This window comes from Pyrus communis, chromosome 1 (genome assembly GCF_963583255.1).
Source record: "Pyrus communis chromosome 1, drPyrComm1.1, whole genome shotgun sequence".
In the NCBI taxonomy this organism is placed as follows: domain Eukaryota; kingdom Viridiplantae; phylum Streptophyta; class Magnoliopsida; order Rosales; family Rosaceae; genus Pyrus; species Pyrus communis.
In genome coordinates this window covers 31,869,668-31,887,377 of record NC_084803.1, presented here as the reverse complement: position 1 = coordinate 31,887,377, position 17,710 = coordinate 31,869,668, and the positions used below count along the sequence as shown (strand labels likewise).

General features: G+C 38.5%; 1 protein-coding gene across 1 annotated transcript; it reads left to right on the top strand.

Moving 5' to 3' along the window:
• The first annotated feature begins 13,793 nt into the window (after positions 1-13,793).
• LOC137716117 (probable receptor-like protein kinase At1g11050) lies at positions 13,794-15,920 on the top strand. Its single transcript, XM_068455517.1, has one exon. The coding sequence runs from the start codon at positions 13,924-13,926 to the stop codon at positions 15,754-15,756; it is 1,833 nt and encodes a 610-aa protein (XP_068311618.1). The 5' UTR covers positions 13,794-13,923; the 3' UTR covers positions 15,757-15,920.
• The last annotated feature ends 1,790 nt before the right edge of the window (positions 15,921-17,710 follow it).

The window sequence follows — 17,710 nt, the reverse complement described above, 5'->3', positions numbered from 1 at the left end:
GATTGCAGGACTACTCTTTTTCTTCGAACATCCAGCTTATATCCGTGGTGGGGGTTGCAACTGAAGGAAAAAATTTGTCCTAGCTAAGAACATGTAAGAACATTTGAATACATAGGCATACTAATAACACTTTAAAGTAGGCATGCATTCAAAAACAATTCATAAAACCCATGACTTTCAAAGCCTAGTATATGGTGAACCATAAGACTCTTTAACAATATTAAAGAGAATAAGAATTTAGAGATTCTTTACCCTTGAAGCTCATCCTTGATTACACAAGGGATTCACCCAAGTGGAGGGCCTTCAAGTCACCTCTTTGCTCCTTGGATCTTCCTTGTGATTTCCTCCCTTTTAGTGCTCCTTTTCTTCTTTGAGGATTTGAGGATTTGTTCTCCAAAAACACCAAAGGTTTGGTGTCAGTCTCCACACCAAAGATGTAGTGTGAAGATGAAATGGATGACTTAGGGAAGAAGAAGATTGCTAGATGTTCCTCCCCTAAGTGGCCGGCCTCTATGTAGAAAATGAGAGAATATGTTTCACCCAAATTCAATTAGAAAACCCTAATGTGAAACAAAGCTATAATGTTGATTTTATACTTCATTTCATGTGAGTGGCAAACTTGTAATTAATACAAGTTTGCTACCCCTCACCCTTATGGCCGGCCATATGTTGTTATTGGGCTTAATTGCCCATTTTGTTTTAGTTGTCATACAACTTAAACATAATGGGCCTTGTGGACCAAAACGTTTTTGTGCCCCGAAGCCCAAAACTAACTTAAACGCCCAATACGAACGTTTCATATCATTAATTAACTATTTAATTAATCTTGACCATTCTTCAATTAAACCATTTAATTGCTTATCCATTTCATATAATTTCTTCACTTATATCCTTACTCGGTGTAAGATCCATTAGGTTCCAATTAGCGAGGTAGTGGGCGATGTTACTCTTAACGATCGATTGTGAATTGAAACCACATTCCAATTCTCCCTTAAAATTAGTGTTTGCTAATCTTTAGGGCTTCCACAAACCATGGGTGACGCCTAGCAGCATGTCATGGTTACCCAAGCTAAGTAGAAGTGGTTGGAGAACCTATCCAGTTACAACTACAATGCAATACGGTCCTTCTCTAATACAATACTCTTAATCACATTGTTCAAGTGATAGTTTGTTTCATGTCTACTATCCAATGTGATACTTCTCTATATGATTCAATTGAATAAGATTTGGAACAAACTTCCTTAGTCATATTCATATGCTTTGGCCAAAGACTCTCGAATCGTATCTTAGAGTATTCTCCTTCCACCATGGAAGGTTAGAGATCCCTTGTTGTGCATTCATATGCCTACATGACTAGATAGCTTGACCCCAACAATGCCGTGGACACTCCAATGGAATGCCGTTGACATAATCAAAGATCAAGGACCTAACCATTAGACATCAATGATCCCTCAGGTCAAAGGACTACTTTGCATATTGCAACTATTGAGTTCTCACATGACATGTATGTTCGAACTCTCGTTTGATCGTTGTTCAGTGTACTCGATTACTCTTTCGAGCACCTATGTGTTTGCCTTAGTGTCCAACACCAAATGACTTGAGACTAGTTCATACTCATGCTTGAGTCGACATAACACATACTAACCTTAGCGGATTGTCAATGCCCAATTGGCAATCCTATGGCTAGGAACGTTTTAGGAATGAACATAAGAGAAAGGTCCCGTTAATTTAACTAACTTAAATCACTTGTCTCTTAGATCAAATACATTCCTTGGATTCCCTTATTGCTTAAACACAAGATACTATAAATAGTGATTAACAATAAGCTTTGCCCTCTATTAAACATATAAAAGTTTAACACAATAAGTATTCCAAAAAGCTATTACATCAAATGAGTGGCTTTGTGGGCATACTTCCAACAGCAACTTAATCCTTGGGGCTGAATGGTTGGAATCTCTAGGCTACATCGGCTGGCACTTTAAGAACAAGATTATGGAATTTCACCTTAATGGTTGTAACTACAGGTTGGTTAGTTTGCGTACCATAGATGCCCAGCCCTCACCCACTTCTTCAAAGACAGACTTGGGTTCTCTGGTGGCTTCTATGATGCAAGATCTTTCATCTCTTGGTGTCGCTTCTCTCACCCTACTACTCATTGAACCACTCCTCACCACATACTCAGACATCTTCACTTCCTCTATGGGTTTCCATCCTCCACGACCTACGAACCACCGGATCACCTTGTTGCATGGCACCCAGCCAGTGAACGTTTGTCCGTATCGATATGCCCATGTCCAGAAAGCAGAGCTCGAACATCAAGTGGCAGAGATGCTCACTGCTGGCGTTATTCACCCCAGCTCGAGTCCCTTCTCCTCTCCCGCTCTATTGGTCCATAAAGCCGATAACACTTGGTGATTTTGCATCGATTACCGAGCTCTTAATCAAGTTACGATCAAGTTTCCTTTTCCAGTGCCAATAATTGACGAATTATTAGATGAGCTCCGCGGTGCTACTATCTTCTCCAAATTGGACCTTCGCTCGAGTTTCCACCAAATCCGCATGTATGAACTCGACATCCCCAAAACCGCGTTCCACACGCATGAAGGCCATTTCGAGTTTTTGGTGATGTTTTTCGGGCTGTGTAATGCTCCATCGTCTTTCCAAGCTTTAATGAATTCTATATTCAAGCCCTTCCTACGCAAGTTCGTCCTTGTTTTCTTCAACGATATCCTTGTCTTTAGCTTGAACTTGCAAACCCACATCACACATTTGGTCTCTATGTTTGATGTCCTGCATGCTCATGACTTGAGGATCAAAGCGTCTAAGTGCTCATTCGGCCAACCCACAGTGGCCTACCTTGGGCATATCATTTCGGCTGACGGTGTGGCTGTTGATTCTCAGAAAGTGCAATGCATTTTAAAATGGCCTCACCTTCGTACAATCAAAGGCTGGCTACTACCGCAAATTTGTATGTAACTTTGGGATATTGGCTTGTCCTTTAACAGATCTATTGAAGAACGATAATTTTCAATAGACCACTGACACGGAATCTGCCTTTTCGGCACTCAAATAGGCGCTTGCATCCACCCCGGTGTTGGCTCTTCCTGACTTCACTCAACCTTTCATTATTGAATGCAATGCGTCTGACACCGACATCAGGGCTATCATCTCCCAAAATCAACACCCAATTGCCTTCGTCAGAAAATCCTTGGTGGATAAACATAGAACTCTCTTTGTCTATGATATAGAAATGATGGCAATTGTGTTCGCGGTCTAAAAGTGGCGCCTTTACCTACTCGGCCACGCTTTCACCATTTTGACAGACCACCAAACATTGAAATACTTTTTAAACCAGAGGATCACCACACCAACTTAGCAGAAATGGCTGCTCAAACTATTAGGCTATAATTACACCCTTGAATACTGGTCGGGTTCGTCGAACATCGTAGCCGATGCCTTGTCACGTCAACATGGGTGCCTAGCACTTATGGGTCTCTCCTAACCTCTTTTTTATAGCATTTCAAAGATTCAAGCAAAATATGTTCAGGACCAGAGGCCTCTGTTATCCTCTAAGCCTTCCACAATGATGCGAGGTTTATACGCACACAAATTAAACCCTCTTTTTGTCAATTGTAGTATAAGTATAAGTAGGGATCGTTCTGGACCGGGGATTAGGAGGGATTGTTAATCACTTGGATTTGACTCAAAAACGTAAAAACACAATATAAAACACTAAACTAGACTCAAAGAATGCAAAACTAAACTTTAAAACACTCAAACAAACTAAAAGACTCAAAACAGCACAAACACACTCAAATCTGCCTAAAAACCACTTTCTGGGCAGTTTTGAGTATAAACACAAATTTGGACGAAATTAAGTTGTAACTTGACTCAAGACTCTTAAAAACACAAACTAAATTGATTTCTAACTAATTTGACATTAAAGTAAAGGGGGATTTAGGTTTATACGAAAATTGAAAAAACAAAACAAGTTAATAAACTAAACAGATTGTAAAACGAATTTGATGGAATGGAATGAATGGATGATAGAATAGCTAAGGGGTTCATCTCCATACATGTTACACTTGCATAATAAAACGATTTCCAATTGCATTTCAACAAACCATGAATTCTCAATGCTCCAAGTTAATTAGGTCCGCTTAAATTAACTTTCAGATTTCCCTAGATTCATTGGATTGAATGGAATACGCATTACAACCAAATTATTCCTAATCAAAGTCCCTAACTATGGAATACGCATGATAGAGACATTCAACAAAGATCATTAAGTTCAACGGAAATCATAAACATCGACGAGGCATTCGTTACTATGGAATACGCATGAAACTTATGCCAAGAATTCGTTTAACGCGATTGTTTATAAGCAACCTCCACTACTTGTGAATATAAGTTCGTAACTATTAGGTGAAACTCACTTATATTCTAGCGTCATATTCATGCATGAAAATTAAGTGTGCACTCTCAATAAACATACATAAATAAGTTATCAATCAAACAGTTAAACGAATTGAATCCACAACTTATGAAACGCAATTAGAAGTAATCAAATCAAAATGCAAGCATAAACATATATTTCGAATTCCCCCCTAGCCAAGGGGGGGTTTAGTTCCTCATAACTTTGAAATCAAAGAAACACCTAAACATTCCAACAACTCAAACTTGAATTGTATGAACGTTTAGGCACTCTTCTCTTCCATTCCTCATACGTACAAAACAAAGAGAATTGAATTTAAACATTGAGATCAAAGAAACACCTAAACATTCCAACAACTCAAACTTGAATTGTATGAACGTTTAGGCACTCTTCTCTTCCTCGTTGTTGTATCACAAGGTCCAAGGTGAGTTTTGGGATAGTGTGAAGTGTTTTGGAGGGATGGGGAGTGGTTGGAGTGGTTTTTGGATTTGTAGGGAAGGCACGGCACAAGGAAGTGGTGTGAATGGATGATTTTCTGAATATGGACGAATTGAATGAATGTTGTGTGAAGTGTGTATGGTTTTTATAGGGAGATGGATGGATGGGAGAGGGAACATGACAGCTAGGTTGCATGTGCAAATGCTGGAATTCTGAAATGGTGATGGGAGATGTATGTGGCTGATTTATGCATGTGATTAAAGGGTGGGAGTGCATGTGCAATGAGTGGTGTTGTTGGTGTGTAAAAGTGGCTGAATTGGTGGTGCATGTGATTAAAGAGTGAATGCATGTGTTGAATGATTTCTTGGTGAGGGAATGCATGTGCAAATGCATGTGGAATGTGGCTGCAATGAAATAGAAAGCTGGAAATGGGAAGGAATGTGCACGACAATAATGGGTTCTTTGGTGATGAATGTGGCTGCAAGGTGTGGATGATGATGAATGCATGTGCAATGACAGCTAGGATATGATGATGAATGCATGTAGCTGATTTAATGGAGGAACAAGTGCATGTGCACGGTTTTGGTTGGAATGCAAGGGAATGCAATCTGAAATGGGAGATGGAATGGGATGCACGGCAATGATGGGCTGTTTTGTGTTGGTGGATGATTAAAAGTGCATGTGGGTGAATATGCATGTGTTGAATGATTAAAGGGTGTGGAAGATGGCTGAAATGATGAAAGAATATAAGGTGCATGTGGGTTAATTAATGAAGGAAATGCATGTGCAATGACAATGTGTTAGAATGGATGTGTGTTATGCATGTTAAGTGATAAGTGATAAGTGATGATGATAAGTGATAAGTGATTATGATAAGTGATATGATAAGTGATAAGTGATAAGTGATGAGTGATATGATATGTGGTTATGATAAGTAATGATATGTGGGAGTGTGGCTGAAATGAAGGAGTGGAATGTTGGAATGTTGGAATGTTATGCACGGCTAAGGAAATTGGAAAGGTTTAAATGTCCTAAAACTAAAGGGAACAAGGTTCCAACACTTTGGTCTTCAATTAGGTCTTCAATTTCGTCCAACACTTTGGTGCCAAGCATAAGCTATCCATCCTTAGCCCAAAAGTGCTCCAAAAGTCTCCAAAATGCATCTTTTTGCTCCTTTAGCCCTTTGGACCTACAAACACACGAAAATAGCTTAAAGTACTAAAATAACTAAAGAAACAAAACGTAAATGCACGAGAACAAGCCATTTAAGTCGCATGAATATGCTCCTATCACACAACCAGCAACAGTCGCGTGCCCATTTCTCCCTTTGTGGCGACCTTCTATATTACAGAGACGACATCTTCGTGATGGCTACTTCCCCGTGGAGAACTCGAATTTTATAGGAATTCCACTCCTTCCCCATGGCAGGCCATTCGGGATTCCTTCGCACATATCAGTTGGTTCGTCGAAACTTCAACTGGCCTGGTTTAAAGAAGGCAATTAAATCCTTTGTTTCAAGTTGTGATACCTGTCAACGCAACAACTATGAGTCCATTAAACCTCTGGGGTTGCTTTAGCCATTGCTGATCCCTTCCCAAATTTGGACTGATATCATAATGGATTTCATTGAAGGCTTTCCCCACACTTATGGCCGCAATGCAATTGTCGTGGTCATCGGCCGCCTTTCCAAGTATGCCCATTTTATTGCCATCAAACACCCATATTCAGTAGCCAAGGTGGCTGAGGTCTTTCTCCGTGAGGTATTCCGTATCCATGGTATGCTAGTGACCATAATCAGTGACAGGGACCCTATCTTCATCAGCACCTTTTAGGAGTCTTTTTTCAAGCTCAACGGCACACAACTTTACTGCAGCTCGGCCTACGACCCCCAATCCGATAGCCAAACCGAAGTCTTGAACTGCACCTTGGAACACTACCTACGTAGCTTCGTAGGTGACAAATTCACCATTTGGGTTGAATGGTTGCCATGGACGGAGTGGTGGTACAACACCAACTTTAATTCGGCCATTCAGATGACACCTTTTGAAATGATCTAGGGGTACCCACCCCCTCGTATCTTCTCTTATCTCCCAGGTTCTTCCCCAGTTCACCTCGTAGACACCACCTTCTGAGACCGAGATGCCTTGCTTCGCCTCCTTCGTGAGAATCTGCAACATGCTCAAGAACGCACTACTACGCTAACAAACAGCGCTCTGAGCGCCAATTCAATGTGGGAGACTGGGTCTTTCTCCGCTTACAGCCCTATCGACAATCCTTTGTCCATCACAACAATTGTCTCAAGCTCGCCCGTTGATTCTATGGCCCCTACAAGGTCCTGGCTCGCATTGGGAACGTTGCCTACACCTTGGACTTACCTCCCAACTCCCGCATCCACCCCACCTTCCATGTCTCCTTGCTCTAGCCTAAACTGGGCTCAAATGTGGTTGCTTCGACAAGTCTTCCTTCCTTGTACGAGTCTGGACTTATGGTGTGGACACTGGAACGAATTCTCCAGCGTGGCATGTTCAAGAGGGCCAACATGGCGATCACGCGTTGGCTCATCAAATGGCTAGGTCTTCCTGAACACGATGCCACTTAGGAATATGTTGATTCCATCATCGACCGTTTCTCCGATTTCACCACTTGAGGACAAGCTCCTTCTTAGGGGGGCAGGATTGTTAAGACCTTAGAATTATTAGACAGTTGTCAAGTCTAACCTTTACAGTATTTTGTCTTGTTCTGGTAGAGTTGGTTTCATCTGACGGTAATGAGGGTAGAATTGTGTCTCAATCTGAGCTCTTCCTCTCTAGGGTTGTATATATGTCCCCTTTCACCTTTTGGGAAAGGTATGAAATGAAATGAAAAATCTGATGCTTTAGAATTTCTTTTCCTTTTCTCTGTTCTTTTGCATTGTTCTAATACTTGGATCCTATCAGATTCCTACAAGCAACACTACCAACAAAGGCAGACCGAGGGAAGGAGGTGGTGCGAACACCCAAGTTGGTATGAATACCGAAACTCTACACGCCTTCCCGATTAACCACAACAATTGTGGTCGAAAGTGATTGAAAACTGGATTTGGGGAGAAATTGATGAAGGATTGAGTGAAATCAGAAAGTAAGAATCGGAAGAAAACATAGATTGATGATGGATGAGGGATGTGAAGATGGAGGTAGAACAAGGGATAGAACAACTGATCTGAGGACATAGAATAGGTTCGATGGATTATGAGGTGGAAATATCATGCAGATCAGAGTGGAGAACCGTGGGAAAACAATAGCTGGAGGAAAGAAAACGAAAAATAAAAGGAAGAAAAAGGCTACCACCGACCATAGCAGAATGGAAATCTGGAAGAAACGAAGGGGCAACCTCACACAAACAGAGAAAATCTCTCAATGGGAGAGGACTCTCACCGACAGGGAGAGAAGAAAACTTTGAAGAAATATCTGTTGACCTTATATATGAATGACGGGAACCGAAAGCAGGCAAAGTTTTGAAATATAAACTAGTTTTTTGTTTTTCGGAAAATTATAAACTAGTTATTTGGGGGTCATATTTTGAATTAAATGGCAGCTACCGTTCCCATGGAAATTTATAAACAATTATATAGTGTGTGAACTGGTGTGAAGACATTGCTGGTTTTACAAATAATCCAAGTTGCCCAGCACATTAAAAAAAAAAATTCTTTTCACTGGAAAAGGGCATCCTAATAGACTTATGAAATATGAGGCTTCTAACTCTAGAAATAGAAAGGGATATTTGGAAAATAATCAAATTTTAGATACCATGTAGCATTTAATTTTATCATAATTATAATCAAATTTTGATATAAAAGTACAAATACGAAACACAACCTATAATATTGTAGATTTAAATATAGATGGAGATAGTATTCCAAATTTCCACATTCTTTTATTTTCATTATTGTATGTAACATTTAAACTACCTTTGAATGTCTGCGATTTTTACTACACTTATAGATGACCGCAACCTATAAACTAGAGCAGGCATTAAAAAGAAAAAACCTAAATAAAAGTTATAGCCTCACAAATAAACAGTGTCACATACGACCGGTTGTACACAAAAATATGTTTTAGTTATCAAGCACATGTTCCATGCATGCACGAACATACAAAAGTTTTGGAGTTCCCCTTCCCTATATAACATTTGAAGATAGAGAAATCTAATAAGAACTGAATTAAGATGATTCACGTTTGATTACAAAGAACCGAATTAAGTTAAAAAGTTTGATATTAGATTTAATATGAATTATTTGGATGTGTAACATTTGCTTTTATTCATCATACATCTCAAGCATTCAAATTGTTGATATGTTAGTTCTAGAATTAATACTTTTAAAATCATCATGATTCATGTGGGTGTATACTATTTTCATTGAAAATGTATAATTTGATATATGTGATATACAATATGCGGTTAAGAGTGATATCGTAAGTCACTCAAGTGCAGGTGTACAACTTATGTTTTCATAACTTTATCCAGTAGATATCATATTATTGAGTCGATAAGTACTAGCATCAAATGCATTTATACATATGTGAACAACTGATACTATTATCATAAGATTGAGACAAGGAGCAATGACAATCATTATTCTACCATACAACGTACTAACATCTCATATTATTGAGACGAGGAGTGTTGGCATCACCTACTCGCGCATAAACAACTAAGGCTATCATAATTTTATGTAAGAATTAACTTCTTAGGAACAAGAATGAGTTCCTTCTCAAGATACTTAGCAATAGATTAACAGAATTTTATGCTCATAATCGAAATCATTTATATTATAAATCACTATATAAATATCACTTATGCAAAAAACTAATAAAATATGAGATCATTTAGTCATCGAACTATATAAAAGCATATAGACGAATTTGGTAAAAGAATTATGAATCGTCTATTCATTTACTACAGTTGATTGACAAAACGATCCTGTTTTGAATTGCTTTTTTCAAAAATTATCTTTACATGATAACTTATAACATGAACAACTCACACAAAGTTCTACAAATTAGTCATAAAATATCTTGAAGAGGAACTCCTCAATCTCAAAAGGCCAAGTCATTCTCTTCTAGTTATCCGTGGAAAAAATACTTATTTATAACGCATGAAAAACAAGTCTAGCAAGTACTAAGAGCATCCTCAATGGGGGCTTTATCCTCCTTGAGGCTACCACATTTGTAGCTCTAACGAAAAATTTCATCCCCAATGGGCCGGAAAATGGGGCTATAGTCACCACATGGGCTAGCAACTTCAATCCTTGGATAGCAAAGAGTTAGGTTATGGGTTAAGGTGATTTTAAAAAAAAGCTGGTATGAAAAAAAGCTGGGAGAATTTTTGGTGTTTGGTAAACTTCCAGCTTCAGCTTCTTTTCATAGTTTTGGGTGAAAAAAAGCCAAAAAACAAAAGCAGCAAAAGGCATCTTTGAAAAACTGGCTTTTCAGCTTTTGTGCAAACCTCAAAACACAGGTGAACAGTAACCCTTTAATGAAACCCTTTAATGAAAGTTTCTAGCAATCCTACCCTTAAATCCAAATTATTGATTCGAATAGAACGACATAAACATAAATCACCACAAAATCTCATCTCTAAAATCCAAAAAAGTCATGAACATCACACAAAAAGTACAGATTTTCAACCTGAAAAACCACCTACTCAGAAACATTTCATCTCAAATTTTCCACCTATCAGTTAGATGAACCCAAGAGCCATGCAAACACAGCAAGCACAAAAATCCCAGAAAAAAAATAGTACCCACAAACAGATGCACTGCAATCGCATCCAAACATCAAAAGAAAAAGGAAATTTACAGGCATACTAAAATGGCAATATACAAGAAAGTGTGGAACTTTATCGAACAAACACGTACCCTCCCTTCATCTCTATCATCCCCTTTTTGCTCCTCCCAGCTTCTCTCTACCAAAGATCTTTGAAGATTTGTGTCGCCCCCAGCTTTATCGTCGAGCTCGCTGTCGAAAGGCATCGCTTCTCCTCTACTCAGATCCTCTGCTTCCTCGACTCCTAATCTCGCTCTTTGCTCGACCATCGCCTTCATCCGTTGCGACATCGTCGACAAACTCCACGATGCTAGCCAAAACCCAGAAGACAAAAATACCGATCTGTCAAAACCTATATGAAATTCAGCTTGTGAAAAATCCAAAAAACAAAATACCCATATGACAAATCTAGAAGTTTTTTTTTCTGAATGAATGAGAAAAAATGGAATTTGATGATGAGGGAGAAAGTGGCGAAAAGAATGGAATTTGGTGATGAGAGAAAAAGTGAAAAGGGAGAGACAGAGAGATAGTTAGACAGGAAGGAGAAAAAATGAAGATGATTCTAGAGAGAGTGTTCTGGAAAAGTAAAAGAAAAGAGAAAAGGGAAAAAATCTAAAAGATAGAATTAAGCTCGCTTATGGGGAACGGAGAAAAAGAAATATGATAGAGAAGCAGCGGAGGAAACGAAGAAAAAGAAATATGATAGATAAGTTTGGTTTTGGTCATTTCACAGTCACAACTGTTTTACATAAAAGTTTATCAAACGTTATTATATTGTTTTTTTTTCCCAAAAGCACTTTTACAAAAAAATTTACAAACACTCTGCTGCTTTATTTCACAGCCGTTTATTCTCACAGCACAGCAGAAGTATTTTTTTTCAAAGCGCAGCAATACCAAACCAACCCTATATTTAGCCCCAAAAAGTAGGGGACACACACCAAATTAAGGGCCTAATCTTGTTTTTTTTTTTTTTTTTTTTTTTTTTTTTTAAAGTTTAGAAATGGGTGAGCCCCATCTTCAATTTCAAAACATGATTTTAAGGTTTATTTTTCAATCGTTTAGGATTTTAAGAGTTTATTTTCAACCGTTTGTTTGATTAAGAAAATATATACAAATAACAACTATTTTTTGTGTGATTGATTACGAAAAAATGTTGTGCTTTGTGCTTAATTTTCTAGATTGAAAAATTCATGAAAAAGGTGATAAAATTAAATTGGTAGTTTAGAGACCTAAACCTGATAGGAGCATATTATGCAACTTAGCTTGTATTCTTGCATTTACATAGCTAATTTCTACTTGTTAGAGTGTTTTAAGCTATTTTCGTGTGTTTTTAGGTTCAATTGACAAAGTTGGCAAGAAAGTGCAATTTGGAGCATTTTAGAGCAGTTTTGGGCTTTGAATGGATTGCACATGCATGGAGCAAGGTGCATGGACGAATTTGAAGATCAAGAGAGGCTAGGAATGTGATTAACATCTGGAAGAATTAAATTGAAGACTTGGAAGATAAGGAATCAACTACAAAGAAGGAATATTATCCAAATTTCCTTATCTTATCCAAACCTTATCCAACCTTATCTTATCTTATCTTATCGTAATCTTTTCCTACCTTAATTCCAGCTTCAAAGAGGACTTATTTTCACATTAAATCACCTAAGTATCATGTTCTAGAAGCCCTATTTTCGTGCCCTAAGTTTATGCTACATGTAACCTTTCTAGAAGTTCTAGAATCTGCGACAAAGACCATTCCTTGTCCTCCTTGGAATCTGATTGAAAGTGTCCTTGTTCTTTAGTGATTTGGAGTCCTAATTCCTCTCATTTTCAGCCCAATTTCGTGCCTTCCTTTCACCCATTGTGGTAGAGGGTGGTGGTTTATGAGTGTTGCGGCATCATGTATTTATACGGTGAAGGGAAGGCACGAAATTGGGCTGAAAAAGAGAGGAATTAGGACTCCAAATCACCAAAGAATAAGGACACTTTCAATCAGATTCCAAGGAGGACAAGGAATGATCCTTGTGGCAGATTCTAGAACTTCTAGAAAGGTTACATGTAGCATAAACTTAGGGCACAAAAATAGGGCTTCTAGAACATGATATTTAGGTGATTTAATGTGAAAATGAGTCCTCTTTGAAGCTGGAATTAAGGTAGGAAATGATTAGGATAGGATAAGATAAGATAAGGTTGGATAAGGTTTGGATAAGATAAGGAAATTTGGATAATATTCCTTCTTTGTAGTTGATTCCTTATCTTCCAAGTCTTCAATTTAATTTTTCCAGATGTTAATCACATTCCTAGCCTCTCTTGATCTTCAAATTCGTCCATCCACCTTACTCCATGCATGTGCAATCCATTCCAAGTCCAAAATTGCTCTAAAATGCTCCAAATTGCACTTCTTGCCAACTTTGTCAATTGAACCTAAAAACACACGAAAATAGTTTAAAACACTCTAACAAGTAGAAATTAGCTATGTAAATGCAAGAAAACAAGCTAACTAAGTCGCATAAATATGCTCCTATCAAAACCGAAAATATAAACAAATAACATAACTAAATTGTGCCAATCCAATGGTTGTTATGAAATGAAAATCTTCTTTGATTTCGGAGAATGTGACAATCAGAGAAATAAACTAACGGATGAGATTGAGATAAGATAAACAAATCTAATGGTTGTTATGAAATGAAGTATTATCTTGTCTGATTTCATAGAAACAAACCAACAAATGAGATTGAGATAAGAGAGTCGACATAAGTGATGAAATCTAACTTTGTCAGAATTTGAATTTTTTTAGATTAAAAATTTTATCAATAAAAATTTAAGATAACACTCCAAAAATCAAGTTAAAAAAAGTTAAGACAAAAATAAATTTACTACATAATCAAATTACTACAAAATAAAATATATAGTTCCATATAGAGTTCGAAAGATATATAATCCCTTATTAGAAGAAATTCTTTCTTAGAGCTCTAAAGGTTCCTCATAGCTCGAAATTGGGCTATATCTACCATTTTTTTAACTCTCTATAAAGCCCTTTGACCCAAAAAAAGGATGCTTTCAAAACTCTTATATAATAATAATGCTTCGGCCGAAAGACAAATCTCAAACAAAAACGTGAGCTTTGACCACCAGATCCGCCTGCCATTGTTGATAGTAGTTCAGTTCAAGTTCTGAACATCTCAAAGCATCTTTTATTTCACAGATTCAAATTGTGTCCCAAAACAACCATTTTATCCGAACCCCCAGAAAACCAAGATGAACAAACCCATCCCATTTAGTCCCCTCCTCTTCCTAATCCTATCAATCTCCGTCACCTCCCAAATTAATCCAACCTCCTCCTCCTGTCCCATTGATCTCAGCTATGTCCATACCCTCCCATGGGACTCTTCACTTTGCCAAGACCCCACCGGAAAGCACTGCTGCCAAACCCTCCTCAGCCTTTTTGGGATTGGACTATCCCAACACCTCAAGCAAACCTCCATGTTCCAATTACCCAACTCAAACTCCTCCTCCTCCTGCCTTTCCGATCTCCAGTCTCGCCTCGCCGCCCTCAAACTCGACCCCTCCGTGGTCCCATTGTGCTTCGAGAACTCGACGCAGTTCGTCGCCAGCCCGGCTAGTTGTGCCGGGATTGTCACAATCCAGGACTGGACAGAGAGGGTGGGGCCAATGACCCCCCTGGACACATCCTGCAAAGGGGACCTGGAAAGCTTGACGAGATGCAGCTCCTGCGTCGATGCCGGCATGAAGGTGAATTCCCAGTTGTCGAGTCTCGACCCGAATGCGACTAAATGCTTTTACTACACTGTGTTGTATGCTGCAGGGATTGTTAACGAGTTGGGTCCGGCAGAGCCCCGGACTGCTGCTTGCATTCTCGGTTTGCCTCTGTCCGGCTCGGCGAACAAGAAACAATCCACTCAGGTGAGCAGGAAGACTATGCTGAAATGGGTTTTTGGGGTTTTGGGTGCTGTGATTGTTGTCCTGGTTGGTGTTGGGATTATAGTCCTATACAGGAAGCATGATAAGAAAGAGAAGCAAATTGCAATGCATGAAGAGTATGTGACAAGTTTTAGAACTAGCTTTTTGCCCAATTCGGGTGCGAAATGGTACGCTGTGTCCGAGCTCGAAAGAGCCACCAATGGATTTTCTCAGAAAAACATGATTGGACAAGGCGGGTATGGGGTTGTGTACAAAGGAACACTTTCTGATGGGAGTTTGGTTGCAGTGAAGCATGTTCTTGTTTTGGACTCCAAAGGGGACGAAGAGTTTTCCAATGAGGTCGAAATCATAAGCAAAATCAGGCACAGGAATCTTCTTTCGCTTCGAGGATGTTGTGTGACGAGTGATGATTTGAAGGGGAAAAGAAGGTTCTTGGTTTATGATCTGATGTCGAATGGGAATTTAAGTGATCAATTGTCTGGAAAGAAGAGATTGAATTGGCCTCAGCGCAAGAACATAATCATTGATGTGGCAAAGGGGCTTGCCTACTTGCACAACGGGATCAAGCCTGCAATTTATCACAGAGACATAAAGGGCACAAACATTCTATTGGATTCGGAAATGAAGGCTAAAGTTGCAGACTTTGGATTGGCCAAGCAAAGTTCCGATGGTGAATCTCACCTCACCACTAGGGTTGCCGGCACGCACGGCTATTTGGCGCCGGAATATGCCCTCTACGGACAACTAACAGAGAAGAGTGACGTTTACAGCTTTGGCATTGTGATTCTTGAGATCATGAGTGGAAGGAAAGTCTTGGAGACATCGAGTTCGGATTCAAACGCGTTCGTGTTGATCACAGATTGGGCGTGGATGGCTCTGAAGTCAGGGAATGTGGAGGAAATTTTTGATGAGGCAGTAAGGGAGGAAGGACCAAAGGGTGTTATGGAGAGGTTCGTGCTTGTTGGAATTCTTTGTGCTCATGTTATGGTGGCTTTTAGGCCTACAATTTCTGAGGCACTAAAGATGTTGGAGGGGGACATTGATATTCCAAAATTACCAGACAGGCCAATGCCACTTGGAAATGAGTCACATAGATCTTCTTTTGGGCTTTCTAGGTTGTTAGCAAGTGAAAGATCACCAAAGACCTAGTTTTAGTACATCAAGGATGAGCACAACATAGGTTTTTTTAATTGTTATTTTTTGATACAAACGATATTGGAGTAGGGGTATTCAAACTCAAGACCCTTCAAACTTCAAAGGTGGTGTGGGTTATATGTGTGTGAATTTTGTTTTTTTCTTTACTTCTTCATGTTTTTGTGACTATACAAAGAATTGAAAGATGTATGCAATTATTCATTAAAGAAAAATTTGCCATTCCCAAAAATCAAGTGGTTGGGTTATTAAAGCAACTCGAGCGTGTGAAACCTCCCCTCAGGCAATACACTATGCTATTCACCTAGTGAACAGTAACTACCTTTAATGAACAGTAATCGCCTTTTGCTTTTCCATCGTTGCACTTTAATAGCCCTGACAATAGGCAATAAAATATTAGTATTTTATTTATTTATAAAATAATACAAAATAATTTTAATTGTAATTTCGGATAAGATTTTTAATCGTTCTCGTTGCGCTACGTGTCATTATCTGAAGTATTATTAAATAATACAAAATAATTTTATTTGTAATTTCGGATAAGATTTTTAATCGTTCTCGTTGCGCCACTTGTCATAAAATTCAAAAAGACAATTATTGGGAATGGATTTCCGATAAGATTTTTAATCGTACTCGTTGCGCCACGTGTCATTATTCGAAAATACAATTATTGGTGATGCATTTCTGATAAAATTATTAACCAATCATGTCGCGCCATGCGTCATAATCTGTTTACAATCTTTGAGGATAGATTTCCATCAGATTTTTAACGAATGACGGCATGCCACGTGTCATTATCCGAAAATACAATTATTGGTGATGGATTTTTGATAAGATTATTAACTAATCACGTCGCGCCACGTGTCATAATATGTTTACAATCTTTGAGGATAAATTTCCATCAGACTTTTAACGAATGACGGCATGCCATGTATCATTATTCGAAAATACAATTATTGATGATGGATTTCTGATAAGATTATTAACCAATCATGTTGTGCCACATGTCATAATCTGTTTACAATATTTGAGGATAGATTTTCATCAGATTTTTAACGAATAATGGCATGCCACGTGGCATTATCTATAACCTAAGCCTTTCTGAATCCTCCATATAATCCACCATCCATCCTCACAAATCTCACACCAATTTTCTCAAGATCTCTATCATTATTCATAGGTTCTGCTTCCTTCTTCACAAAAATCTCTATCATTATTCATAGTTTCTGCTTCCTTCCTCAAGGATGATGTGGGAACTCGATCAAGAAGAGGAAGAATTGTTTAACCAATCAGAAGGAATGTTCAATCTCTAGGTGGCAAAAAATGAAAGGGAAGAGGATGAGGAACGTAGAAGGAGAGATGATGAAGCAAGAATGGGCAGAGCCTCACATTCCCGTCGAGTCATCCAAGCTGTGGCTTAGATTTGCAGGCCCAGCCATTCCGGAAACCTTGATAGAAGCAGGCAACGACAAGGTACGGAACTCTTGGACGATTATTTTGTCCGTAATAGTGCATTCCCTGATACGTACTTTAGACGTCGTTTTAGAATGGAACGACATTTGTTCAACAAAATCATGATTGCTGTTTGCAACCATGATTTTTACTTTGTGCAAAAGTTATGCGAGAATTATACGCACACAAATTAAACCCTCTTTTTGTCGATTTGTAGTATGAGTACAAGTAGGGATCGTTCTGGACCGGGGATTAGGAGGGATTGCAAATCTCTTGGAAACTGACTCAAAAATGTAAAATAAAGTTTAAAACACTAAACTAGACTCAAAGAATGCAAAATTAAAGTTTAAAACACTAAGACAAACCAAAAACTCAAAATGCTTTAAAAACACAAACTAAATTGAATTCTAACTAAAATGAACATTAAAGCAAAAGGGGGATTGAGGTTTTTACGAAAATTGAAATAACGAAACAAGTTAATAAACTAGACAGAATGTAA